We start from the raw sequence: 27,448 nt of genomic DNA, 5'->3' as shown, positions 1-27,448 counted from the left end.
TTTAACCTAACTCCTGAATTTAAACCTAACCTTAATCCTAACCCCTAACGTCTACCCTAGCTAATGTTTGCAAGCTAACTAACGGTAGTCACCTAACTACCTAGCGACCTAGCTAGAATTCGTAACATATCATATGTTTTGCAAATTCTTAAGATATTGGAAATTTTACAAATTCGTAACATATAATATGAATTGTAATTCGTAACACATCAAACACGAAACTCCCATCAGCCCTCTCCCTCCTCCATATCCATCAACTTTTTTTTAAACTTCTAGCTTCATTTTATGAATCCTGTCATGAGGTTGTAATGATTTTCCTCAGATGTGCTTGTTAATTGGAGGATTCCTGAAATCAGAAGGGAATAAACTGAAAAACCAAGGAATTTATTAAACGTTTCTGGATTTTGTAACCCTATATAGAATACAGATCAAAACCACAGATATCGGGAAACAAAGATATAGAATCTTAATTTGAACCAGTTTGCTGTAGCTGGAAAATAATCCTGCAACAGGAAATGTGAATTATTATGTGGATTATAATTAATGCACATTTTTGTAGGGGTTGATACATTTTTTCGTAAGGTGAAATCAAGCCTGAAATTTCAAAGTGGGAAATTACAAACTTCAGCAGCCTTTTAAAACCTCAAATGCAATACAAGTTTTACATTTCCGGCATTGCAGGAATGTTCTCCTGCAACAGGGTGATCAAACTGTGACCAACACCTACGACCAGAGTTGTTTGTTGTTTCTCTGTTCTATTATGTTGTAGTCTACTGTGTGGTTTAAATGTGGGAGTTAATGTCTTGTAAAAATGTATTAGAACCACATTAAAGCTACAGTTTGGGATTTGGGAAGCTATTCAATGGTTATTTCAATTATTTATATCTATTTACCCATTGGTTTTTGAAGAATCCAACTTTTAAATGACTTATAAGGTTAGCACAACTGTCTGTCTTTATCATAACCCAAAATATATGGTGCTATTACTGCATTACAATTCTGTAAATAAACAATGTATAACCACAAACCATGGTTTTTATCTGAGGGTCTGTCTGTCGACTCCATCTCCCTAGTGTGAGCTGAGCATCTGAGTCTAGTACTAAGACCCTATGGCTAAATGTGGTGCATGACAACTCTGCAGTCATTTATCTGTTTGTAATGATTACTATGTTCCAGCAGAGGGCCACAGCTCAGCGATGATTAAGTGTATTGGGTAAAAACGAGTTCATATACAGAATAATAGTCTGTCTGCCACTGAGGGAGACATGTTTACACCAACAGCAGCAGGAAGAGAGTTAGAAACAGGGATGTCTAAGTAGATAATGGGCAGCCAGCAGTAAAGTCATTCTCTTTGGTGCCTTGGTCCTTGACACATTTACACTCAGACACATAACCACACATGGCTCCTCATCTCTTACTGTCACTCTCCCTCCTCTTTCTCACCTCTTTAGCAGACTATGGCACCCACCTTTGAGAAACACAAAATGAAGAAACAGACATAGGGGCCCTGTTCACTTATAAGAGAATAGCCCTGCCTGAGACATGTACGCCGAATTGTCTCACTTGGAACAAAACAAATGTATCTTGGTTCTAATAGTTCAAATGAAATTTAAGGAGAATATCACAGTTTTTATCCCCTTCACTTTGTGTTTCAGGAAATGCTCCATCAGCACTATTCACCTACCCTTGTATATATGCCCAAATATACAGTAGGTGAAAAATCATTTGAAAGTTGTTAGCTGAAGAGGTTTTTAAAGATGTTCTGCTTGTCCTTGTTTGATCCAGCATTGCACTCATAGTGTTTGTAATATTGTGTAGAGCTCTTGTTGAGTGAGAAACACTCCTGGCTGTATGAACATGTCTGCCTCCCCACTGAAGATGACATCAGGGTTCAATTCCTGACTTCAGCCTTTCTCCACCCTGTCTACTTACCCATCTCTTTCTACAACTTTCTACTAAAGTATAAACATTATGAAACAAACCAGTGTTGGAAACCTGTGTCCGTGCAATATACAAATATTTATTGAATGTGAATACTGATGTAGCCTATAGTTTGAACGTGAAGTCACTTCAAATACTGTATATCAACCACAGAGACAAGAGATTGGCTACAGAACCTACAAGGTGCATGCAACACGTTCCACTGGAATTGGTTTATTACAGAAGCAATGGTAGAATTACAAACTCAGCATGCTATAGCCACTCTGTACAACAGTTCTGAAGTCAGAAATATCATACTCTTGGAACAGTTTGAAACTTGTGTACAGTATGTGGCCCTAAACAATAACACCTATGCAGTTCATTAAATGTCTCAGTCACTGATCCAGCTCATTATTTTTCTGTGACTTCAGCAGGACCTCAGTTTTCTCCAGCGGTGAGACAAAGATGGGATTTCTGGAGAGAGAAGGACAATTTTTTGTTTATATACATACCAGTCAAAAGTTTGGACACACCTACTCATTCCAGGGTTTCTCTTTATTTTTACTATTTTCTACATTGTTGAATAATAGTGAAGACATCAAAACTATGAAATAACACATATGGACTCATGAGTAACCCAAAAAGTGTTAAACAAATAAAAATAGATTTTCTATTTGAGATTCTTCAAAGTAGCCACCCTTTGCCTTGATGACAGCTTTGCACACTCTTAACATTCTCTCAACCAGCTTCACCTGGAATGCTTTTCCAACCAGTCTTGAAGGAGTTCCCACATATGCTGAGCACTTGTTGGCTGTTTTTCCCTCAATCTGTTGTCCAACTTATCCCAAACCATCTCAATTGGGTTGAGGTCAGGTGATTGTGGAGGCCAGGTAATCTAATTCAGCACTCCATCACTCTCCTTCTTGGTCAAATAACACTTACACAGCCTAGAGGTGTGTTAGGTCATTGTCCTGTTGAAAAACAAATGATAGTCCCACTAAGAGCAAACCAGATGGAATGGTGGATCGCTACAGAATGCTGTGGTAGCCATGCTGATTGTGTGCCTTGAATTCTAAATAAATCACAGGCGGTGTCACCAGCGAAGCACCCCCACACCATCACACCTTCTCGTCCATGCTTCATGGTGGGAACCACACATGCGGACATCATCCGTTCACCTACTCTGCGTCTCACAAAGACATGGCAGTTGGAACCAAAACTCTAAAATTTGGACTCATCAGACGAAAGGACAGACTTCCACCAGTCTAATGACCATTGTTAGTGTTTCATCTTATTGGTGTCCTTTAGTAGTGGTTTCTTTGCAGCAATTCGACCATGAAGGCCTGATTCACACAGTCTCCTCTGAACAGTTGATGTTGAGATGTGTCTGTTACTTGAGCTCTGTGAAGCCTTTATTTGGGCTGAAATTTCTGAGTCTGGTAACTCTAATGAACTTATCCTCTGCCTTAGAGGTAACTCTGGGTCTTCCTTTCCTGTGGAGGTCCTCAAGAGACAGTTTCATCATAGCACTTGATGGTTTTTGCGACTGCACTTGAAGAATCTTTCAAAGTTGTTGAAATTTTACGTATTGACTGACCTTCATGTCTTAAAGTATTGATGGATTGTCGTTTCTCTTTGCTTATTTGAGCTGTTCTTGTCATAATATGGACTTGGTCTTTTACCAAATAGGGCTATCTTCTGTATACCACCTGTGGTCATCAGCAAAATGGGACACACCTGGGCTCTGGTGTGTCCCGGGGATAAATACACCTTTCCCCCATTCATTGAAGAGACTCTCCACCCTCTGGGGAGCCAGGCCCAGCCAATCAGAATGAGTTTTTCCCCACAAAAGGGCTTTATTACATACCGAAATACACCTCAGTTTCATCAGCTGTCTGAGTGGCTGGTCTCAGACGATACAGCAGGTGAAGAAAACAGATGTGGAGGTCCTGGGCTGGCGTGGTTATACGTGTTCTGCAGTTGTGAGGCTGGTTGGACGTATTGCCAAATTCTCTAAAATGACGTTGGAGGTGGCTTATGGTAGAGAAATGAATATTCAATTCTCTGTCATCAGCTCTGGTGGACATTCCTGCAGTCAGCATGTAAATTGCACGCTCCCTCAAAACTTGAGACATCTGTGGTATGTGTGTGACAAAACTGCACATTTTAGAGTGGCCTTTTATTGTCCCCAGCACAAGGTGCACCTGTGTAATGATCGTGCTGTTTAATCAGCTTGTTGATATGACACACCTGTCAGGTGGATGGATTATCTTGGCAATTTGATTATCTAGGGTCAATTTGTTATATTTGGAGTACTTCTCCTGTCCTATCCGGTGTCCTGTGTGAATTTAAGTATGCTCTCTCTAATTCTCTCTTTCTCTCTTTCTTTCTCTCTCTCAGAGGACCTGATCCCTAGGACCATGCCTCAGGACTACCTGACATGATGACTCCTTGCTGTCCCCAGTCCACCTGGCCGTGCTGCTGCTCCAGTTTCAACTGTTCTGATTGTGATTATTATTATTTGACCATGCTGGTCATTTATGAACATTTGAACATCTTGGCCATGTTCTGTTATAATCTCCACCCGGCACAGCCAGAAGAGGACTGGCCACCCCACATAGCATGGTTCCTCTCTAGGTTTCTTCCTAGGTTTTGGCCTTTCTAGGGAGTTTTTCCTAGCCACCGTGCTTCTACACCTGCATTGCTTGCTGTTTGGGGTTTTAGGCTGGGTTTCTGTACAGCACTTTGAGATATCAGCTGATGTACGAAAGGCTATATATATACATTTGATTTGATTTGATTTAGACTGTATGTTAACTCAGCAAAAAAAGAAACTTCCCTTTTTCAGGACCCTGTCTTTCAAAGATAATTTATAAAAACCCAAATAACTACACAGATCTTCATTGTAAAGTGTTTAAACACTGTTTCCCATGCTTTTTCAATGAACTATAAACAATTAATTAACATGCACCTGTGGAACGGTCGTTAAGACACTAGTAGCTTACAGACGGTAGGAAATTAAGGTCACAGTTATGAAATCTTAGGACACTAAAGAGGCCTTTCTACTGACTCTGAAAAACACCAAAAGAAAGATGCCCAGGGTCCCTGCTCATCTGCGTGAACGTGCCTTAGGCATGCTGCAAGGAGGCATGAGGACTGCAGATGTGGCCAGGGCAATACATTGCAATGTTGGTACTGTGAGACGCCTAAGACAGCACTACAGGGAGACGGGAGGGACAGCTGATCGTCCTCGCAGACCATGTGTAACAACACCTGCACAGGATCAGTACATCCGAACATCACACCTGCGGGACAGGTACAGGATGGCAACAACAATTGCCCAAGTTACACCAGGAACGCACAATCCCTCCATCAGTGCTCAGACTGTCCGCAATAGGCTGAGAGAGGCTGGACTGAGGGCTTGTAGGCCTGTTGTAATTCAGTTCCTCACCAGACATCACCGGCAACAACACCGCCTATGGACACAAACCCACCGTCGCTGGACCAGACAGGACTGGCAAAAAGTGCTCTTCACTGACGAGTCGTGGTTTTGTCTCACCAGGGGTGATGATCGGATTCGCGTTCATCATCGAAAGAATGAGCGTTACACAGAGGCCTGTACTCTGGAGCGAGATCGATTTGGAGATGGTCCGTCATGGTCTGGAGCGGTGTGTTACAGCATCATCGGACTGAGCTTGTTGTCATTGCAGGCAATCTCAACGCTGTGCATTACAGGGAAGACATCCTCCTCCCTCATGTGGTAACCTTCCTGCAGGCTCATCCTGACATGACCCTCCAGCATGACAATGCCACCAGCCATACTGCTCGTTCTGTGCAGGATTTCCTGCAAGACAGGAATGTCAGTGTTCTGACATGGCCAGCGAAGAGCCTGGATCTCAATCCCATTGAGCACATCTGGGACCTGTTGGATCGGAGGGTGAGGGTTAGGGCCATTCCCACCAGAAATGTCCGGGAACTTGCAGATGCCTTGGTGGAAGTGTGGGGTAACATCTCACAGCAAGAACTGACAAATCTTAATGCAGCTGGTGGCCACACCAGATGCTGACTGTTACTTTTGATTTCGACCCCCCCCCCCCCTTTTTCAGGGTCACATTATTCCATTTCTGTTAGTCACATGTCTGTGGAACTTGTTCAGTTTATGTCTCAGTTGTTGAATCTTGTTCTGTTCATACAAATATTTACACATGTTAAGTTTTCTGTAAATAAACACAGTTGACAGTGAAGAGGACGTTTCTTTTTTTGTTGAGTTTATGTATGTATCAAGGTGACATCTAAATGGTTATCAATATTACTTATTTCTTGTGTAGGCTGCAATCCTACTTGAAATAAAATCATGTGAGAGAAAAAAAATTCCACTTATCTACCACCGGCAACAAGACTATGATATCCAGTAGGAAGCACTTCAAGTCAGCTGGCACAACACTGGAGCACTGACTGCCTGCTTAAAGCCAATTCATGCTTGATCTGAAAATGTGGTCGGAGGCTTCGTATGAAGCGTGTGACACAATTCTGGAGCTTCCAGAGGCATGCTGTGGCCAAATTGAGCTCTGTAGCGCATCTCCGTGCGCCTTCCAAATTGTGTAACAATGTGGAGGGCCCCATATAGCTCCGTATTGACATGATTGTTTGGTGGGAGGTCCTGTATAAACACTAACTCACTTCCTCTACAACTTCCTTCACAACAGCTCTGCTCTGCTCAGCGAAGCTCAAGAAGTATAAATGCCCTGACTTCTGCAGAGGACGTACAACGCTGTATGGCAACTGCAGAAGTCAGATTTACCATGCAGAGCCTTTTAATATCGACTCGTAGTGCAGCCCAATCAGCCACGCAAACAGTCTTGAGTGACAACAAAGCTGCCCAATTAGCTGATTCTCTTTTCATACGCCCACTCCTTTCAACATATCCACTCACGCATACTCCTGTCACCTTATTGGGGTGACGCTACCCATACTCCTGTTGCCATATTGAGCTGCAGCTACCCATACTCCTGTTGCCATATTGAGCTGCAGCTACACATACTCCTGTTGCCATATTGAGCTGCAGCTACCCATACTCCTGTTGCCATAATGGGGTGAAGCTACCCATACTCCTGTTGCCATAATGGGGTGAAGCTACCCATACTCCTGTTGCCATATTGAGCTGCAGCTACCCATACTCCTGTCACCATATTGGGGTGACGCTACCCATACTCCTGTTGCCATATTGAGCTGCAGCTACCCATACTCCTGTTGCCATATTGAGCTGCAGCTACCCATACTCCTGTTGCCATATTGAGCTGCTGATTCTCTTTTCATACACCCACTCCTTTCAACATATCCACTCACGCATACTCCTGTCACCATATTGGGGTGACGCTACCCATACTCCTGTTGCCATATTGAGCTGCAGCTACCCATACTCTTGTTGCCATATTGGGGTGACGCTACCCATACTCCTGTTGCCATATTGAGCTGCAGCTACCCATACTCCTGTTGCCATATTGGGGTGACGCTACCCATACTCCTGTTGCCATATTGAGGAGTATGGGTAGCTGCAGCTCAATATGGCAACAGGAGTATGGGTAGCGTCACCCCAATATGGCAACAGGAGTATGGGTAGCTGCAGCTCAATATGGCAACAGGAGTATGGGTAGCTGCAGCTCAATATGGCAACAAGAGTATGGGTAGCTGCAGCTCAATATGGCAACAGGAGTATGGGTCGCGTCACCCCAATATGGTGACAGGAGTATGGGTAGCGTCACCCCAATATGGTGACAGGAGTATGCGTGAGCTACCCATACTAAGCTACCCATACTCCTGTTGCCATATTGAGCTGCAGCTACCCATACTCCTGTTGCCATATTGAGCTGTAGCTACCCATACTCCTGTCGCCATATTGGGGTGAAGCTACCCATACTCCTGTTGCCATATTAGGGTGAAGCTAGCCATACTCCTGTTGCCATATTGAGCTGCAGCTACCCATACTCCTGTTGCCATATTAGGGTGAAGCTACCCTTACTCCTGTTGCCATTTTGGGCTGCAGCTATCCATACTCCTGTTGCCATAATGGGGTGAAGCTACCCTTACTCCTGTTGCTATATTAGGGTGAAGCTACCCTTACTCCTGTTGCCATATTGGGGTGAAGCTACCCATACTCCTGTTGCCATATTAGGGTGAAGCTACCCTTACTCCTGTTGCCATATTGGGCTGCAGCTACCCATACTCCTGTTGCCATATTAGGGTGAAGCTACCCTTACTCCTGTTGCTATATTAGGGTGAAGCTACCCATACTCCTGTTGCCATATTAGGGTGAAGCTACCCTTACTCCTGTTGCTATATTAGGGTGAAGCTACCCATACTCCTGTTGCCATTTTAGGGTGAACCTACCCTTACTCCTGTTGCTATATTAGGGTGAAGCTACCCTTACTCCTGTTGCCATATTGGGCTGCAGCTACCCATATTTGCATGGGTAGCTGCAATAAAACTCACAGGGCTGAGCTGTTTTATACTGGATTGCATGGTTTAGTCCTGCTCTATGCAACTGTAGGCCTAAACTTGTCAGCTATTGTGTTTATTGATTAATTGCAGTTAATCATTTTGGATGGAAAAAGTCTAGGTAACAAATGGGCTATAAATACCACTGTTTACCCTGGCTAGAGGGACTGGGTGCATAGAAGGCTAGACTATGCAGTTGCTGTTGTTAGTAGCCTACAGTTGATCAGACTAAAAAATATTATATTTTTCATACAATAAAACATGTCAGATTGCTAATGTTTAGGTGTAGGGTGCTACATTTATGGAATAGTTTTTGCTTGTGTCTGTCATGAGTGATGTGTTATCACAGTTGCTTAACAAATTCCGGAGGAAAGCAGAGAGCGCGCCTTGAGCTTTGTGCTTGTGCCCGTCTTGCACGACCTACGATTTCCGTGAATCTGATTGGTCAAGACATGCAAAGAGCCTGCAACAGCACTTTGATGTAAGGGACAGAGAAATTGAGTTGACAAATCGGTCTAAAGAACAACCCTATGCTTGTCTTTTTAATGCATCAATATATTTTATAAAACTAAATCAAACTGATAGAAAAGTGCTGTTGCAAATCCCTTGCAAAAAAGTTTTGAAACTGCAGTAAAAGTGCAGTAACTTCATTCAACTGTGGTATTTTGGACGCAGTATTTGCAGAATAACTGCAGTTATACTGCACTCTGTCTGCAAGGGATGCCGCCTCGTACCATATTTTCCTGACGGCCCTGGTAGACAGTGGTGTAAAGTAACTAAGTACAAATACTTTGAAGTACGAACGTTGTACATACTATTTAAATTGTTTGACTACTTTTACTTTTACTCCCCTATTTCCATAGGAAGCATGTACTTTTTACTCCCATATATTTTCCCTGACACCTAAAAGTACTCGTTACATTTTGAATGCTTGGACAAGAAAATGGTCCAATTCAAGCACTTATCATGAGAACATGTGGTCATCCAGTTTCAACTGTTCACCCGACGTGCTACCTGTCCCAGACCTGCTGTTTTGATAGAGATACTCTGAATGATCGGCTATGAAAAGCCAACTGACATTTACTCCTGAGGTGCTGACCTGTTGCACCCTCTACAACCACTGTGGTTATTATTTTTTGACCCTGCTGGTCATCTATGAACATTTGAACATCTTGGCCATGTTCTGTTATAATCTCCACCCGGCACAGCCAGAAGAGGACTGGCCACCCCACATAGCCTGGTTCCTCTCTAGGTTTCTTCCTAGGTTTTGGCCTTTCTAGGGAGTTTTTCCTAGCCACTGTTCTTCTACTCCTGCATTGCTTGCTGTTTGGGGTTTTAGGCTGGGTTTCTGTACCACACTTTGTGACATTAGTTGATTTAAGAAGGGCTTTATAAATACATTTGATTGATTGATTGCTCCCTGCTGCCTCTGATCTGGCAGACTTACTAAACACAAATGCTTTGTTTGTAATTGATGTATGAGAATTATTGTTCCCCTGGCTATCCGTAAATAAATCAAAAACAAGAAAATCGTGCCATCTGTTTTGCTTAATATAAGGAATTTGAAATTATTTATTGAAATTACATTTACTTTGGATACTTAAGTATATTTAAAAACAAACACTTTTAGACTTTTACCCAAGTAGTATTTTACTGGGTAAATATCACTTTTTCTGTTAAGATATCTTTACTTTTACTCAAGTATGACCATTTGGTACTTTTTCCACTACTGCTGGTATATACTGTAACAGCGGGTTACAAATTACACTGACAATCTTTGTGAAGTCGGCTGGGTTACCTTTTTTTTGTTTGTTCAATATCCTCAATGGTCTCTGGCAGCCTTGCATTGTGGGTTTCTGGGAGAAGGAAGGCCACCAGACCAGAAAGAATGGACACACAACAGATGATGACTTCAGGGAGGGGCTTCCACACGTCCTCCAATAGAATGATGAGGGGTGCTATGGACACGCCCAACCGAGCCATGAAGTTATTGTAACCCAACCCATTTTGTCTGTTAGGGGGAAAATGTTGATAGTGAGACTCAGAAAACTCCTGCTGAGACTGAAGCTGTCCTAATATGGACACCGTACATTGCATTCCACAGGTCTCCCTTGAAAAATAGGTATTTTGACCTCAATGGGACAACATGGTAAAATAAAGGTAACATTTATTTTATTTTTGTTAGTAATTTTTGTTATGCTGCCTGAGCAACTCTCACAGCTCCCCTGACGCACTCTTTGCTGATAAATACTTTGTTGAGGGAAAATGTACTTGATACGATTGTGATGTGTTGTTGTCTCACCTAGCTATCTTAAGATGAATGCACTAATTGTCAGTCGCTCTAGCTAAGAGCGTCTGCTAAATTACTAAAATGTCAATGTAAAATGTTAAATAAAGCATGCTTCAGTTTGAGGAAATAAACTCTAATAGTGTTTCACTGTGAAAATGCTCCGGTAAATCTGACCTCACGACCGTAGGGTAGAGTTCAGCCGTATACAAGATGACAGTGGTGAAGGAGGCCTCTGATAGGCCTTTCCCAAGCACAGCGACGATAGTGCGAACATGCCACTGACCTGAACAGAGGAACAAAACAACAGATCCTGAGGATAAGACTGTCATCTCTCAAACACTGATGAAAAAAAGGCAAAATAATAAACATTCCTTTACTGTCCAATTTACTCCACATAATCATCTAGGAATTCATTTTGGGTTGCACTTTATTATAAACGTTCATAAGCATTTATAACCTTTTATACAATATTAATACATATATATTTCTTTATTCATATCATTTCTTTGCATATAGGCATTATAAGCATTATAATTCATAATTAATATACAACCTTTATGATCATTTATAAAGCAATAATAATGGCCTATTTATGTAGTCACCTTTGGGCACAAAGATGTTGATGGCGATGCAGGTTCCCGTTAGCAGAAGAGTGCCTGCCTGGCAGTGTTTCCGACCAATGGTATCGAGACAGAAGTAGACGACCATCTTGGCGGGCACCTCGATGGCAGAGTAGATAAAGTGGGTGAGGTAGACATTCAGGCCAAACCCTGTAATGTTTAAACTGATCCCATAGTATGTTGAGGCCACGCCATACCTGTGAGGAGAGAACACAATGAGATCTACGTTGTGTTTGTCATAAGTTGCACCTTACACTATCGTGACTGGAAATATGATGACATTGCCAAAGTAGTCAATGAGGTATACATTATGTTTGACTTGATAAAGATAAAAGATAACTCACAGACACATAAGGACACTTTCTACAGAAAATGATTAATCAAGAGCTCTATCCAATCAGATCTGCTTTCGCCGACATCCGCATTGAAGGGGTGTCAGAGGTGGAACTGCGTTAGACCTGTCAAATCCACAAGTGGCTTCCGGCATTATACCTAAAGCGGACATTGCCATTGGCTGCCTTAACAGAAATCCCATGCAGCCTTGTTCACAAGTTCAAACACTGGAATGTGAGATGTAATTTACACTTGATAAAAATCTTCATTACTGAGTGTTATAATTTTTCCATTTGAGCATAATTATTTCCATATAGCCTACACTTTCTCGTTCTAATCTTCTAACGCGAGTGGGGCGGTTGTGGCTTCGTGACAATCATTGCAAGGGCAGCTACTCACGATTTTACATCTCCAAGGCAGTTCCACCTCTGACTCTGCCAAAACATCAGCTATGCAGGTGTGTGCTATCACTGGTTAATGCTTGATCTAATTTAATCTAGGCCTAAAACTAGTCCTGTATTAAGAAGCACTTTCAATGGAGATTCTTCATTGGTTTGTGTACTGTATGGGCCGCAAACCAGTCTATGCAGTACCGGTCCATACAGCCCAAACCAGTCTATACAGCCCCAAACCAGTCTATACAGTACCGGTCTATATAGCCCAACCAGTCCATACAGTCCAAACCAGTTCAAACCAGTCCATACAGCCCCAAACCAGTCTATACAGTACCGGTCCATACAGCCCAAACCAGTCTATACAGTACTGCAAACCAGTTCATGCAGCCCCAAACCAGTCTATACAGTACTGCAAACCAGTTCATACAGCCCCAAACCAGTCTATACAGTACTGCAAACCAGTTCATACAGCCCCAAACCAGTCTATACAGTACATACAAATAGACACAAAGCTGTGTAATGATTTGTGACAGATATGAGACCAGGGGTACTCACCACCCTATGCCTGTTATTAGAGCCAGAAATACTCACCACACTATGCCTGTTTTTAGAGTCATAAATACTCACCACACTATGCCTGTTAGTAGAGCCAGATATACTCACCACACTATGCCTGTTAGTAGAGCCAGTCTTCTCATCTTTGGGGTCCTCACCAGGTCCAGGTAGGAGTAGGTCTTGTTATGGTTGTCCGTGCCAACCACATCAGACAGGTGCTAAGCAGTATGGGAGAGAGGCTAAGTTAGTGTATTTTAATTATTTGACCAGGTAAGTTGACTGAGAAAACATTCTCATTTAGAGCATGGGGAATAGTTACAGGGGAGATGAATGAGCCAATTGTAAACTGGGGATGATTAGGTAACGGTATGAGGGGCAGAGTGGGAATTTATCCAGGACACTGGGGTTAACACCCCTACTCTTATGATAAGTGCCGTGGGATTTTTAGTGACCACAGAGAGTCAGGACACCCATTTAACATCCCATCCAAAATACAGCACCCTACACAGGGCAACGGTAGTTATTTTTTAGACCAGAGGAAAGGGTGCCTCCTACTGGCCCTCCAACAGCATCTGGTCTTCCATCCAGGGACCAACCCTGCTTAGCTTCAGAAGCAAGGCAGCAGTGGGATGCAGGGCGGTATGCTGCTGGCTTGGGATAGTTAGTTCCAGTGTGTTACATTTATGGCTATTGTATCCTCCACATACAGTACCAGTCAAAAGTTTGGACACACCTACTCATTCCAGGGTTTTTCTTTATTTGTACTATTTTCGACATTGTAGAATAATAGTGAAGACATCAAAACGATGAAATAACACATATGGAATCATGTAGTAAATAAATAAGTGTTAAACCAATCAAAATATATTTTCTATTTGAGATTCTGCAAAGTAGCCACCCTTTGCCTTGATGACAGCTTTGCACACTCTTGGCATTCTCTCAACCAGCTTCACCTGGAATGCTTGTCCAACTGTATTGAAGGAGTTCCCACATATTCTAAGCACTTGTTGGCTGCTTTTCCTTCACTCTGCGGTCCATCTCATCCCAAACCATCTCAATTGGGTTGAGGTTGGGTGATTGTGGAGGTCAGGTCATCTGATGCAGCACTCCATCACACTCCTTCTTGGTCAAATAGCCCTTACACAGCCTGGAGGTGTGTCGGGTCATTGTCCTGTTGAAAAATAAATGATAGTCCCACTAAGCGCAAAGCAGATGGGATGATGTATTGCTGCAGAATGCTATGGTAGCCATGCTGTTTGTGTGCCTTGAATTCTAAATAAATTACAAACGGTGTCACCAGCAAAGCACCCCCTCCCCTTCACACCTCCTCTTCCATGCTTCACGATGGGAACCACACATACGGAGATCATCCGTTCACCTACTCTGCATCTCACAAAGACACGTCTGTTGGAACCAAAAATCTCAAATTTGGAGTCATCAGACCAAAGGACAGATTTCCACTGGTCTAATGTCCATGTTTATGTTTCTTGGCCCAAACAAATCTCTTCTTCTTATTGATGTCCTTTAGTAGTGGTTTCTTTGCAGCAATTCGACCATGAAGGCCTGATTCACGCAGTCTCCTCTGAACAGTTGATGTTGAGATGTGTCTGCTCCTTGAACCATGTGAAACATTTATTTGGGCTGCAATTTCTGAGGCTGGTAACTCTAATGAACTTAACCTCTGCAGCAGAGGTAACTCTGGGTCTTCCTTTCCTGTGGAGGTCCTCGAGAGCCAGTTTCATCATAGCGCTTGATGGTTTTTGCGACTGCACTTGAATACATTTTCAACGTTCTTGAAATTTTACGGGTTGACTGACCAATGATGGACTGTCGTTTCTCTTTGCTTATTTGTGTAGTTCTTGCCGTAATACGGACTTTGTCTTTTACTAAATAGGGCAATCTTCTGAATACCACCCCTACCTTGTCACAACATAATTGATTGGCTCAAACGCATTAAGAAGAAAATAAATTCCACAAATTAACTTTAACAAGGCACACCTGCTAATTGAAATGCATTCTAGGTGACTAACTCATGAAGCTGGTTGAGAGAATGCCAATAGTGTGTCATCAGGGCAAAGGGTGGCTACTTGAAGAATCTCAAATATAAATATCAAATGCATTTTGATTTGTTTAACACTTTTTTGGTTACTACATGATTCCATATGTGTTATTTCATAGTTTTGATGTCTTCACTATTATTCTTCAATTTAGAAAATAGTAAAACATTAAGGAAAGCCCTTGAATTAGTAGGTGTGTCCAAACTTTTGACTGGTACTGTATATTTGTGCTTCAAACCTATGCTCTTTCTAACACCTCATAACTGTAATAAAGCTGTATAAATGATCGCATGCCATGCGCATTTTTGAATAAGAGTAAATATTACGGACTTTGTCTTTTACTAAATAGGGCAATCTTCTGAATACCACCCCTACCTTGTCACAACATAATTGATTGGCTCAAACGCATTAAGAAGAAAATAAATTCCACAAATTAACTTTAACAAGGCACACCTGCTAATTGAAATGCATTCTAGGTGACTAACTCATGAAGCTGGTTGAGAGAATGCCAATAGTGTGTCATCAGGGCAAAGGGTGGCTACTTGAAGAATCTTAAATATAAAATATCAAATGCATTTTGATTTGTTTAACACTTTTTTGGTTACTACATGATTCCATATGTGTTATTTCATAGTTTTGATGTCTTCACTATTATTCTTCAATTTAGAAAATAGTAAAACATTAAGGAAAGCCCTTGAATTAGTAGGTGTGTCCAAACTTTTGACTGGTACTGTATATTTGTGCTTCAAACCTATGCTCTTTCTAACACCTCATAACTGTAATAAAGCTGTATAAATGATCGCATGCCATGCGCATTTTTGAATAAGAGTAAATATTAGCAGTAAATACTAGCAACTGAAAATTGTTGCATTTACCTCAAGTTTGATTTTGGACGTGAAGTCCTTTCTGTTGTTAAAACGAGCACATTTCTCCAGGTAAAGATGGGCTCTTTCCACTTTGCCATTGGCTATGAGCCACCTGGCAGACTCAGGGAGCCACCTGCAGTGATGCATTACAATGGGTCAAAGCACAATAATAACAATTTCCCTGCATAATGTAGTGAATTTGGAGTGTAGCCTCAAATCCTGACTCGAACTTGGGTTCCTGTGACTCGCAGTCCAACACTTCAACTGTTATGCCAAGAAGTGGGCCGACCCTCTTGAAGAGGTCACTAAGGACCTTGTCCTAAGGTCACTACAACACTGTAGTGAACTATATTTAAGCAATAAGGCCCGAGGGTGTGTGGTATAGAGAGTGCCTGAATACAGCCCTTAGCCGTGGTAAATTGGCCATACAACACAAACCACAGAGGTGCTTTATTGCTATTATAAACTGGCTTCAAATGTAACTAGAACAGTAAAATATACATGTTTTGTCATACCCGTGGTATGCGGCCTCATATACCATGGCTTTCAGCCAATCAGCATTCAGGGCTCGAACCACCCAGTTTATATTATACAGTAGTATACTGTATGTGATGCAAAATGTGGAATGTGCATTATTCAGGTGAGTTCTTCTACACCATGGTGGTGGGTGGGGCTGGTTACACATGTATAGATATGCATCTTTGTCTGCATCTTGTACCATGCTGTATCAAAAACATGTCAAATCCAGATATCCATTGATATGTTTAGGATATGGTCCGGATATCACCCAGTGTATTCTTACCACCAAGTGATGATAGCCAAGCCCAGGGGTGCAGAGACAGCTATCATTAGCATCCGCCAATCATTCACTTGATACGCAATGCCCGCTAGCATCATGTTGCCAAACGACCAGGCCATGCTGCCCGTTATACCTATTAAAGCCCGGTGCTTAATGTCCACCCACTCCACACCTTGAAAGAATGTAAATAGAGTTAAAAAATGTTGTTGGGTTTCACTTTACATAAAGTTTATCTTATACCTCTGTAACAACACTAACTACGCTATTAAATACACTGTATTAACGTGTTGTTAGGTAATACTTTGCTAAGCAATAAATTGCTTAGCAATGGAGTCAAACATTTTGTTCATATGAAATCTATAGAGCTTAGCTTACTGAGAACGGTCGAGATGATGCTGATGCCTGTAAGTCCAAAGCCAGTAAAGAATCTCATCACTCCGAACATGGTATAGGAGTTAGAGAATGCACTGGCAAATCCAAATACCATGGATATGGTATAGGACACCAATAGCATAGGCTTCCTCCCAAACCTGGAAAAGAGCATTCAAGAAACATAGCCACAAATAAATAATTCAATGTATAAAGAAAGAATGTAGATATCAGGTATTGGGGTAAAATGACCTACTTGTCAGTGAGGGTACCAAAGGCTATAGCTCCAATCATCACGCCAACAAAGAAAATGGTGGCTGTGGCTTTATTCATGCCTTTCCTGTCACAGACAAGGTCCCACTTTATAGAAAGAGGAGCAATGATAGTGACAGTCAAGAAAGCATGCGTTCACAATTCCTATTATATGTACCAGTTGAAGTAGGATAATAATAATGATAATAGTATGTTACTTAAAGTGGGGACAATATCTAACCAGTGAAATTCTGATTGAATAAATGGGCACAGAATTGCATGTCATGTGGCTATAACAACAAACCAGGGAATTTGAAAATAATTGACTAACTCTGAGGGGTCTCATTTAAAACATTTTTCTCTCTTAATTGTCTTACAGAGTTTTCAATTTGGTTCTGTATTGTGTTCATGGTTCAAGACACTGTATAATTTGCTCAAATCCTTGGTTAATACAAAATGACATTAATCTGCTGGTCGTAGGTCGGGGGGCCAGAACATCATTATAATCATTAATGTACTGCAACGACCACAATTAAGACCAAACGGGCAAGACGTCTACATTTCATTTGGCAATATCATAATCGTTTCATACCTTCATTATATTGAGAAAGGATCGATCACACACTGTTTGTCGCTCTATTTAACAATGGGGATACTTGGGAATGGAAATGCCAACGTAAAATCATTTTGAGCTGAATTACGTTTTTCTTTTTTTCTTAAGAAAACTTTTGGGGTCAAATAAAATCGCTTGCAGGACGAATTTGGCCTGTTGCCTTCCTCTGCTATATTCCTTTTATCTTGTCAACCTTTGTAATTCGCTTTGGCCTTTGAACCATTAGCATCAGCTATCCACCACTCAACTGATATCATTGGAAGTATTTTACCTCTGTTGCCATAGTGGATTTGAAGGTGCTGTTGTCATATGTCCATCCATTCTGACAGGGGACTGTAGCTAGATCACTGTTATTGGAGTTGGACAGGATGTGGAACTGGGGCTCTGGGAACATCTTACAGGAGCTTGGAGTCCCATCTTCCTGTACTGGAACGCTGACAGTCAGTCTCTGTTCCTGGGTCAGATTCCCAAAGAGGCTGCCATCATCCAGAGCGCTGAGGTCACAGTGGTGAGAGGGTACGGCGGCAATGAAGTTATTCAGCAGGAAGTGACACGGTAGTATCACTCGAGGGATACAGAGCAGAGTGACGATCAGCACCTGAAACCATCCACAGCCATCGATCTCCTCTAGAATGTTGTCAAACTTCATCCTCAAGCTTGGGCAAGAGGGTGATCCTTTGCAATACAGCTAAAAGTGGAAGACAATCAATTTAATTTAAACCATGCAGAAAATTGACACATACCCTACTGTGTTGTTTGTATGCAGTCTGCAATGAGGAAAATGTGAGTACGCTAATGTGGAGGTAGGATCTTAAATTGGTCACCCTGATCCAGGAGAACTTTCCTTGTTGTGTATGTGAGGTTTCAAAATTAAAAAGGCATCTGAAGTAATTTCCACCAAAAAATTTAGAGGGGGGGGGGGGGGGGGGGGTGTAGAGCAAAGCGGAGAACACAATCATAAAAGTGAGGTCATATTAGTTTGTAGCCCAAACGGTTTGCACACTACAGACAGAAGTTGGCACATCAGCTTTACCGACTTCAGACGAGTTCCGTGGGCTTATGGGGGTTTTACCTTTTGGACCATGGGCTTATGGGGGTTTTACCTTTCGGACGTGAGAAGACCGATTTTCGGGATTTCTCAGTCTGACAAACATTGCTGTAGCTCGGCCTCCTTCCATGCAGATGCGTAAGGCTGACAAATGTGGATGCGATGGATTGACATGCAGTCCATGCAAAAAATATATATATTTTAGCTTAAACTGACAGATTTTGATGGGGGTTTATTTTATTATGTTACTTAGATTGACACACACGCACTCTTAAGGATTTAATTATAATCCACATAATAATTCACATTTCCTGTTGCTGCAGGATTATTTGCCTGCTGTAGCAAACTGGCTCAAATTAAGATCCTACATCTGTATTCATCCACGGAGCTTGAGAGGATTAAATCATTTAGGACTTACTTAGTAGAGGTCTTGGGTCCAGAGAGGGTGGGCGAGAGACTCTTCTGGCCAGTACTTCCCTCTAGCAGTGGAACCACAGACAACTCTCCCCACAGGATGAAGTCGTGAGTTCTAAGAGCTTCTGATGTCCTCTCTACTGGAAACACGTCCTTCTCAGGTAGAAACACCTCCACTGGCTTTCCAACAGAAGTATAAGTAGATAGGTCTCTAAGTCACCTTCAATAAGCTTTGAGGAAATATGTTCCCAGACCCCAGATAACCAAAATGGGAAACAAAGTTTATGCCACTTCCAGACTCAATCACACTCCCCCTCTCTCCCCACCTCCTGAACCCCTGCGCTGGGAGCAGAGTTCAGAAACTAGACTGTTGTGTTAGCTGACAGCTGGACCAGTGTGAGGCAAGCACATTGGCCAAGAGCTGAGCTGTTCTGATTGGAGAGGTGTGACAAACATTTTATAATTTGTTTATATAATATTTTTTTGTCACAACATATTGGTACGTTGATACACTGCTGACATTGTGCATAAGTCAATATAGTTCATTGTCCACACACACACAATGTTTTTCTTTTGAGTGTTTTCACATTCTTGTAATAAATATGCTGTGATACAGAAAAAAGTAGGTACTGACACTAAAGTCTCCTTTACACCTTGTGCTAACATGTGAGTTTTGTGATCTGATCAACATGATCCAATCACGATCTGATAAAGGTTTGTCACGTATTCACATTGTATTCAAATGTCTTTCTTATGCATTCACCGTGTTGGCATTGTTACCAGACTATCTGGTGCCTCTTTGCATGCAAATGAATTAGGACTGACTCAACTTAGATGGCTTAAACACACTTTTTTGCTACCATTCAACATTTCTAAACTATAATTAATTTTCATTGCGGAATGCAGACTTCAAAACTAAACTCAAATCATTGCCACAAAACTTACAGAATGTTCAAACTGAAAAATGTTGAGAGCTTAAAAACCCATTATATGGCTTATGATCATATAGTACTTACTATAGCTTACTATACTAGCCCACTATAACCCACTATAATAACTCCAAGACTAGAAACCACCCCAAAATAGGTCACAATACTAATACAAAGCCTATGAAAACCCTATTACTACCATTACTACTTCTACCATTACTACTGCCGTTACTACCACTAATACCACAACTAATACTATTTCACAACCATACATACTCCAAGACTAGCAAGCACACCACATTTACTTCAGTTAATGTTCTTTTCTAGTTGACAGATATTCTTTCAAAATAATACAAATGTATTTACTTTAAGACAATTACTGATGCCATATGTCAATGGTGGCACATGTCAATGATTTTAGAGGCCGGTACTAGGATGATTTAAAGGGTGTGAACATGCAGATATATATATATATATACTGTATATCCTCAATTAAAATAATTTAATATACACTGAGTTTACAAAACATTAAGAACACCTTCCTAATATTTAGTTGCAATATTGACTTGCATTGAGTTCGTCGGGGCATGGACTCTACAAGGTGGTGAAAGCGTTCCATAGGGATGCTGGTCCATGTTGACTCCAGTGCTTCCCACAGTTGTGTGAAGTTGGCTAGATGTCCTTTGGGTTGTGGACCATTCTTGATACACACAAGGAACTGTGAGCGTGAAAAACCCAGCAGTGTTGTCGTTCTTGACACAAACTGGTGCGATTGGCACTTACTACCATACCCCGTTCAAAGGCACTTCAATCTTTTGTCTTGCCCCTTCACCGTCTGAATGGCACACACACACAATCCATGTCTCTTGTCCCAAGGCTTCAAAATCCTTCTTTACCCTGTCTCCCCTGCTTCATCTACACTAACTGAAGTATATTTAACAAGTGACATCGATAAGGGATCATCGCTTCACTCTCAGTGTATATTCAATTTATATAAATATATTAACACACAAATATGAATCTGTAGTACGCATCAGATAAAAGTATGTTTGATCTCAAGCACTGTGTGTATGTTAACTCTGCTCTTCTCAGGAAGCTATGGGCCAATTTATCAAGGCTGTTTTCGTTTCCATTGAATATGTTTGACAATAAAAAAAAATGGAATGCACGTCAAGACCTACAGACACTGAAGTAATCGTCTAACTGAACTGAGGTTTCCATATTGACCATTGAGAATGTATGTGGTTCTGTGCTAAACAATGAGAATGTAGAGTACATGTTAATGTACGTTGAAATAATACAGTATAAGAGATGTAAAACTCTTGGTATGGTGTTCATTTGAATCCTTCAGTTGATGCATCATTAAAGAGGTTGAACCTGGAAGAACTGTCCGAGATTCCTTGAGTTGTATCCTCACTCCTTTACAAGTCGGACCTCATTATTTGGTCAACAGTAGTTTACTGTTTGCTTTATTCAGTGAATTTCGCTTGACATGCTCATGGACTATGGGATTGGATCAATGCTGCTTTTGTTCCACAGCCAAGGAGACACACAAATTACATGTTTGTCTTCAAAAGAGAACTTGTCTTTAGAAGAGTAAAAGGGTCCTGTATGCTTGAGTTCTAAATGAAACAGCTGCACACTCTCCTGTACTTCAAATACAATGTTTGGATGGATGTGTGCATTACTTTAGAACTAGCTATTTTATGAATCATCTGAAGCACTGCCAAGGATTGGATTTATTGCTTGGACAGCAGTTCCAAAATAGATTAAAAAAGAAGTTGATGGCCACTTGAACACCATGGTTACAGCCCTAAGCTCTTCATTAGTACCTCTTAGGGCAGGGGGCCCAATCTACATTCAGCAGCTGGCGGAATTGTTTTCACAACATAATTATAAATCATTTGTAGACTGCAAATGTACTGCAAGTAGCACAAACATAATTAGTATTTCACAAAAACATAATAATTTCAAACTTTTATTACATTTGGATAAGATCACACATGTGTCTCAGATTTTTTTAATTAAAATCACCTTGAGCAGATTTCCTGGCGTTTTACATTCTCCTTTGTCCAACAACAATAACAACAACAAATAATAATAATAATCATGTTTCCTTAGAACAGAGCTGAAGACACACATGGCAACAAAGCAGCACAACGGTTTTCAAGGCAGCTGTGTATTTCTGCAGATATAGGCTAGTTGTGTAGGCAGTAATACTACATACACGTAGCCTCCGGGAGTAGGGGTGCTGAGGGTGCTGCAGCACCCCCTAAGAAAAAAAACAGAAAAAAACCTGCACCCCCCCCAACCCCAAAGAATCTACCCACGGCCATGTACTGTACATACAGTAAACATTCCTAAGCAAGATTTGATAGAATCCGGACCCAAGTCTTATTATAGAACCACTCAAGTCAACCAGTTTGTATGACAGAGTTGACATATATGTGACTTGTTTCAGGAAAGTAGGAAAATGTCGTACCTCACTACTTCACAGGAGAGGCATTTGAACGTATTTTAAAAATATTTGTATCAAAATGTGTTTTTTTGTCAGAAATGCCTTCTGGAATGTGAACTTTCATGTGCCTTACTAACAACCGTGTGTGCCATCTGCAAATACAAATAGAATTGTTAAATTACGAGTTGGTTTAGTCACGGAAAAAGTCAGGAACCTTCCTGCTAGCCATGACTGGCTGAGATAATGGATGGGCTGGACATGCTGAGAGATGAGTTTGGATTGGTCAGTGATATAGCATGCCTCTGTCAATAATATGAGCTGGTTAGTATGTGTAGGTAATCCTATCTAATGCGGAATTTTTGAAAGATATCACTTAGTAGAACTGCAAAAGTGCTGTTCTCCACTTTCTGGAGGACCGAGTTTTGAAATCAGTGGAATGCCCGGTGGAATTAGAGTATGATAGCTAAGGAGATGGAGAAAATTCTGGCGTTTGATTGCAAATATGCAGAGGGAGTAAAAAAAGGAAGACACAGAAGGCTGTTGTATAAAACACCTGTCTACGGATTACTAAATTCAAAACGTATAATATCTGAAAATGTCTTCAAACTAATGGCAACTATGGCATCTGTGACAGAGAGGGAGAAGCGTCCTTCCATGTATATGGGTAAGATAGTCTAGCTAGCTACATTTTCAGATATTATACGTTTCGAATTTAGTCAGAAAGTCATTTTCATTTCAAGTTAAAGCGTAGTCAGCTAGCTAGCTAACGTTAAGCGTATGATCTGTGTAGTAATATTATTTGTATCTCAGAGCCATTTGCATTGCTAGTTATAGGCTAATGTAAGCTAGCTAGCTAACATTGAACCTGGCTGGTTAGCTACCTGCAGATTTGAGCTGGGTAGTATTGTTATGAGTTGGGATTATGGTTCATTGTTTAGCTAGCTAGCTACATGTCTAAACAAAAGACTCCACTATGTAAGTAACCATTTCACTACACCTTCTGTATCCTGTGCATGTGACAGATAAACTTAGATTTTATTTGATATAGTATGTGTTTACCAGAGACGGTAATGTGAAGAACATGACCTGCACCAAAGTCAAATTAGGACATAACGTTAGGCCAACGAGACAGTGTCCAAGTTCAAAAGTTCTCTGCTAGAATGCTCTGCTTTTATTTGTCACACTCACAAACGTAAGCAATTTTCTGTAATTGGCTCGCCATTCACTTGTAAACAATGATCTTGTTCTGTAATAATGAAGACAAATGAACTAAAGTGAAGACATTGCCAGCTATATGATATGGTCATTATTTGAACTGGCTAGCCAGCTAACTTAACATTAGCTAGCTAACAAGCTAGAAAAGAACCAAAACATTGTTTAGAAAGTAGCTTTTAGTTACCTGGTTTGTTAGATTGACATTATATTAAATGAATTTCCAAACAGATGGGTTTATTGGTGTTAAAATACACTAGTTATGCTATTTTGGACCACCAGGCTGCTGATGTCATGCAGCCTGTAGTATTTGTGATTATACTTTTTCATAATGACAACGATAAGTTTGATGTCGGACGACAATAGAATGTTCATGATGTCACTGCGACAACTGTCGATAGCCGTAGTATAAACGGGGCAGCAGGTAGCCAGGTGGTTAGAGCGTTGGGCCAGTAACTGAAAGGTTTCTAGATCGAATCCCTGAGCTGACAAAGTAAAAAATCTGTTGTTTTGCCCCTGAACAAGGCAGTTAACCCACTGTTCCTAGGCTGTCATTGTAAATAAGAATTTGTTCTTAACTGACTTGCCTAGTTAAAAAAAAAACAGTCTTGAAATCTTTGGTTGTTTATTATATGGCCTCACATGTGAATCCTTAAAGAGATGGGTAGGGTTAAGGCTTAAGAGGGTGTGAAGGATGGTGTAGACAAAGAGCTCAGTAGGTTCACTAAATCATTCAAGGGCCATTTTCTCAAAAATGTGGTTACAAGTTTATCAACTTTCAAAGCAGAATTACTCTCCCATATATACAATATGCTAGCTCTGAATCTCTACTTTTAGCCAATGTAAAAAAAACTATTTCAAATTTTGCTACATAAGACCGAATCGAGCCGATCGGTCACATATGTAATATCGAACACCTCGATGAACACTTGTACCAATATATCCAACATGTTGGATATATTGGTACAAGTGTTCATCGAGGGCCAGCAAATTGTGCCAATATATCCAACAAACCCCGGCTTCAAGGACATTACCACTTAAATATTACATATGTGACCAACCAACTCCTTCCACAAGATATAGTTCATACACAAGTCTAGGGTTGCTAGAGACGCGATCCTGTCGCTCGTTCTTTTTGTTCTGTATCTATGGACGTGACCCAGTCGTTCGTTCTTTTTGTTCTGTATCTATAGACGCGACCCAGTCAATAACTTTGAACTGAAGCTGGAAAGACTGCAAACTAGCTGCACTTAATTTCGCATGACCTTTTTTCAATTTACATTTATTTGTATATATCCATAATAACTATGCCCCTACACATTCATTACTATGGGACAGTTGGACATCGAGTTTGAATACTGCAATAATGTTGCAAATGTCGGAGAGATAGACAGCAAGGTTTATACACATCTCCCCTGTTGAAAACTAAATGTTAGTCTAAAAGAAATGTGAGATAATGTCTAGATGCTTTTTATAGTGGAGATCAAGTTTATAAATACCTGGCTGGGATGATGAGACAGTGGATTGCACAGTCAGATGGAACAGAGTAAAAATAGGAATTTAACGTCATAGATTTAGCTGGTGGTAACTTGTGGAATAGACTTTTAACCAATAAGCATTCAGGATTAGACCCACCCGACAGTATAAATCTGTAATACATTTGTTCTGTACTGTAGACTTTGTACAAGTGTCTCTGGGTTTGCTATTTTAATCTTTAATCCTTTGGAAATGGGTAACTGAGGAGACTAATGTGCCAACTCACTTTGCCCCGAAAGAGAAGTGAGCCATGAAAGCAAGGAAGGGCATTGGGGCACACTGGCCACGGTTTAATTTAATCTTGTGCAATCAAATCAAAATCATGGAATATCGATGTACAATCAGGTCCAAAATATACGGCACCCTTGACAAAGATGAGTAAAAAAGACTGCATAAAATAAATCATACAAATACTGAGCTACTTACTGAGCAATTGTTCAGAAAAATTGATTTTGTTTAACAAGTAATGCATTTTCTCTCTCAAAGAAATAGGGGTAAAATTATTGGCACCCCTAAAGATTATTATAAATATAAACAAACAAAATAAAATCTGCATTAACATTCTACTTTTTTAAATGATTCTTATCTTAAGGAATGCGTTTTGGTCTTCCGTGGCTTCCTGTTTTACTGGGGTAGGAAAATGAAGCAACACGCATAGGAAAAAGCAAAGAACTCACAAATGGTTATTGACCTTCATAAATCAGGTAATGGGTACTGGAACAGTGGTAATCTTGCCTGATATTGAATGCATGTGTATTTTTTCCCCCACGCACAGTGAGGAAGATGGTTCTGGACGCAAAGAAATGTCCGAGGGCCACAGCTGGAGAATTACAGAACTTGGTCACATCTTCGGGTCACCAAGTTTCCAAATCTACAATTTGACGTCATCTCCTTTGCCAATAGGCTCTTTGGAGCGGTTGCCAGAAAGACACTTTCATTGAGAGCAACCAACAAATGTAAATGCCTGGAGTTTGCTAAACGGCATTGGCACTTGGATTGGAACAGACGCTATGGTCAAATAGAGCTCTTTGGCCTAGAAAGAAGGATACATATGCCGACCTACTCATACCTACTGTAAAATATGGTGGGGAAGCGTTGCTGTTACAGGGCAGCTTGGAAAACCAATACGAATTATATATGTCAACATAATGCAAAAATTCAACATGGATGGTCTCATGTTGGTGAGCTAAACAAAGATAAATATTCAAACCAAGTCAATGGTCAATCCCAACATGAATGAAGCAGGTCTTTATTGTCGATCATCAGCGATCAAATGGCAACTTGTCAGCAAGCTAGTTCATATAATAAGCAGTTAATTGGATAATGATTTAATTCATGAAACACTTTCATGCAAAGTTCACCCTGGATTGGGCAGATCGATAGTCCACAGAGAAGGGGAACAGAAAACATATTGAATGTACCCATAACAGAAAACTATCTTTCTCCCTCTTCCTAACATCACATTATGTATTCATTGATAAAGTACATGTACAACAGTCAATGCTTTAGATTGGATACTTTATCTTGACATTCTTAAAAATGTAGGTACATGTAGTTTGTAATAGCCTTGATTGGTTAGCATTTTTTCGCATTTCAATTTACATTTAGTTATGAATGCTGTAGTTTGTCATCGCTGCAAGTTTTTTCTTCCTGATTACATTCAATATTAAGTTCCATCTCTCTCACCAAACAATCTTTTGAATCATGTCAAATTACACACAGATATTTAACACATTTTTGTTAGTTTGAATGCAGCAGCATTATTAGAGCTTGAGGAGGTCTCATCCAACAATTTGATACTTCTGAAAAATAAAGTTAACAAAACAAATGCAATTACAATTTTTTTCTCAACAGTTCTTTGATTTATCAAATAAAAATAAAGATGACCTTTTGTCTCAAGAAGTAACTATATTATGTACAATAAACTATTATGGAAAACCAGAAGCAAGTATATTTCAAGGCATGCCAAATTTCTTAGAAATGCTGATTGGTAAAAAAGTAAAATAGATGGACCAATTAAAAGCAAACTTTTATTAGTGTGAGCCAATGAAATTGCTTCATATTAAACTGTGAATGATTGGCATCACATAGCAGCTCTACCTGAGTGCATGTCTCACTAAATTGTTCAAGACATTTTGGGGTGACATCAGAAAGTTGTTGGGGTATTGTATGAAGCAAAATAAATGGATTTGAAAACGTATTGTACTAGAGTAGATGTTTCGTTGTATTGTAAGTTGTATTATCCTTGTCATTTGATGAGAGAAATTATGATTCCTGTAAGATAAAA

General features: G+C 40.6%; 1 protein-coding gene across 1 annotated transcript; it reads right to left on the bottom strand.

The window, feature by feature from the left end:
• Positions 1-2,000: 2,000 nt before the first annotated feature.
• On the bottom strand, positions 2,001-25,150 carry LOC139413005 (solute carrier family 22 member 7-like). Its single transcript, XM_071159969.1, has 12 exons — positions 25,125-25,150; positions 19,031-19,206; positions 17,836-18,252; positions 16,956-17,059; positions 16,706-16,860; positions 16,334-16,502; positions 15,541-15,664; positions 12,717-12,826; positions 11,308-11,522; positions 10,880-10,988; positions 10,214-10,426; positions 2,001-2,394 (listed from the first exon to the last, which is right to left on the bottom strand). The coding sequence occupies exons 3-12, from the start codon at positions 18,211-18,213 to the stop codon at positions 2,316-2,318; spliced, it is 1,656 nt and encodes a 551-aa protein (XP_071016070.1). The 5' UTR covers positions 18,214-18,252; positions 19,031-19,206; positions 25,125-25,150; the 3' UTR covers positions 2,001-2,315.
• Between the last annotated feature and the right edge of the window lie 2,298 nt (positions 25,151-27,448).

The sequence above is a fragment of the Oncorhynchus clarkii genome, chromosome 1, assembly GCF_045791955.1.
Source record: "Oncorhynchus clarkii lewisi isolate Uvic-CL-2024 chromosome 1, UVic_Ocla_1.0, whole genome shotgun sequence".
NCBI lineage: Eukaryota > Metazoa > Chordata > Actinopteri > Salmoniformes > Salmonidae > Oncorhynchus > Oncorhynchus clarkii.
The sequence above is the reverse complement of the archived record's forward strand: the minus strand, read 5'-3'. Positions and strand labels throughout refer to the sequence as shown.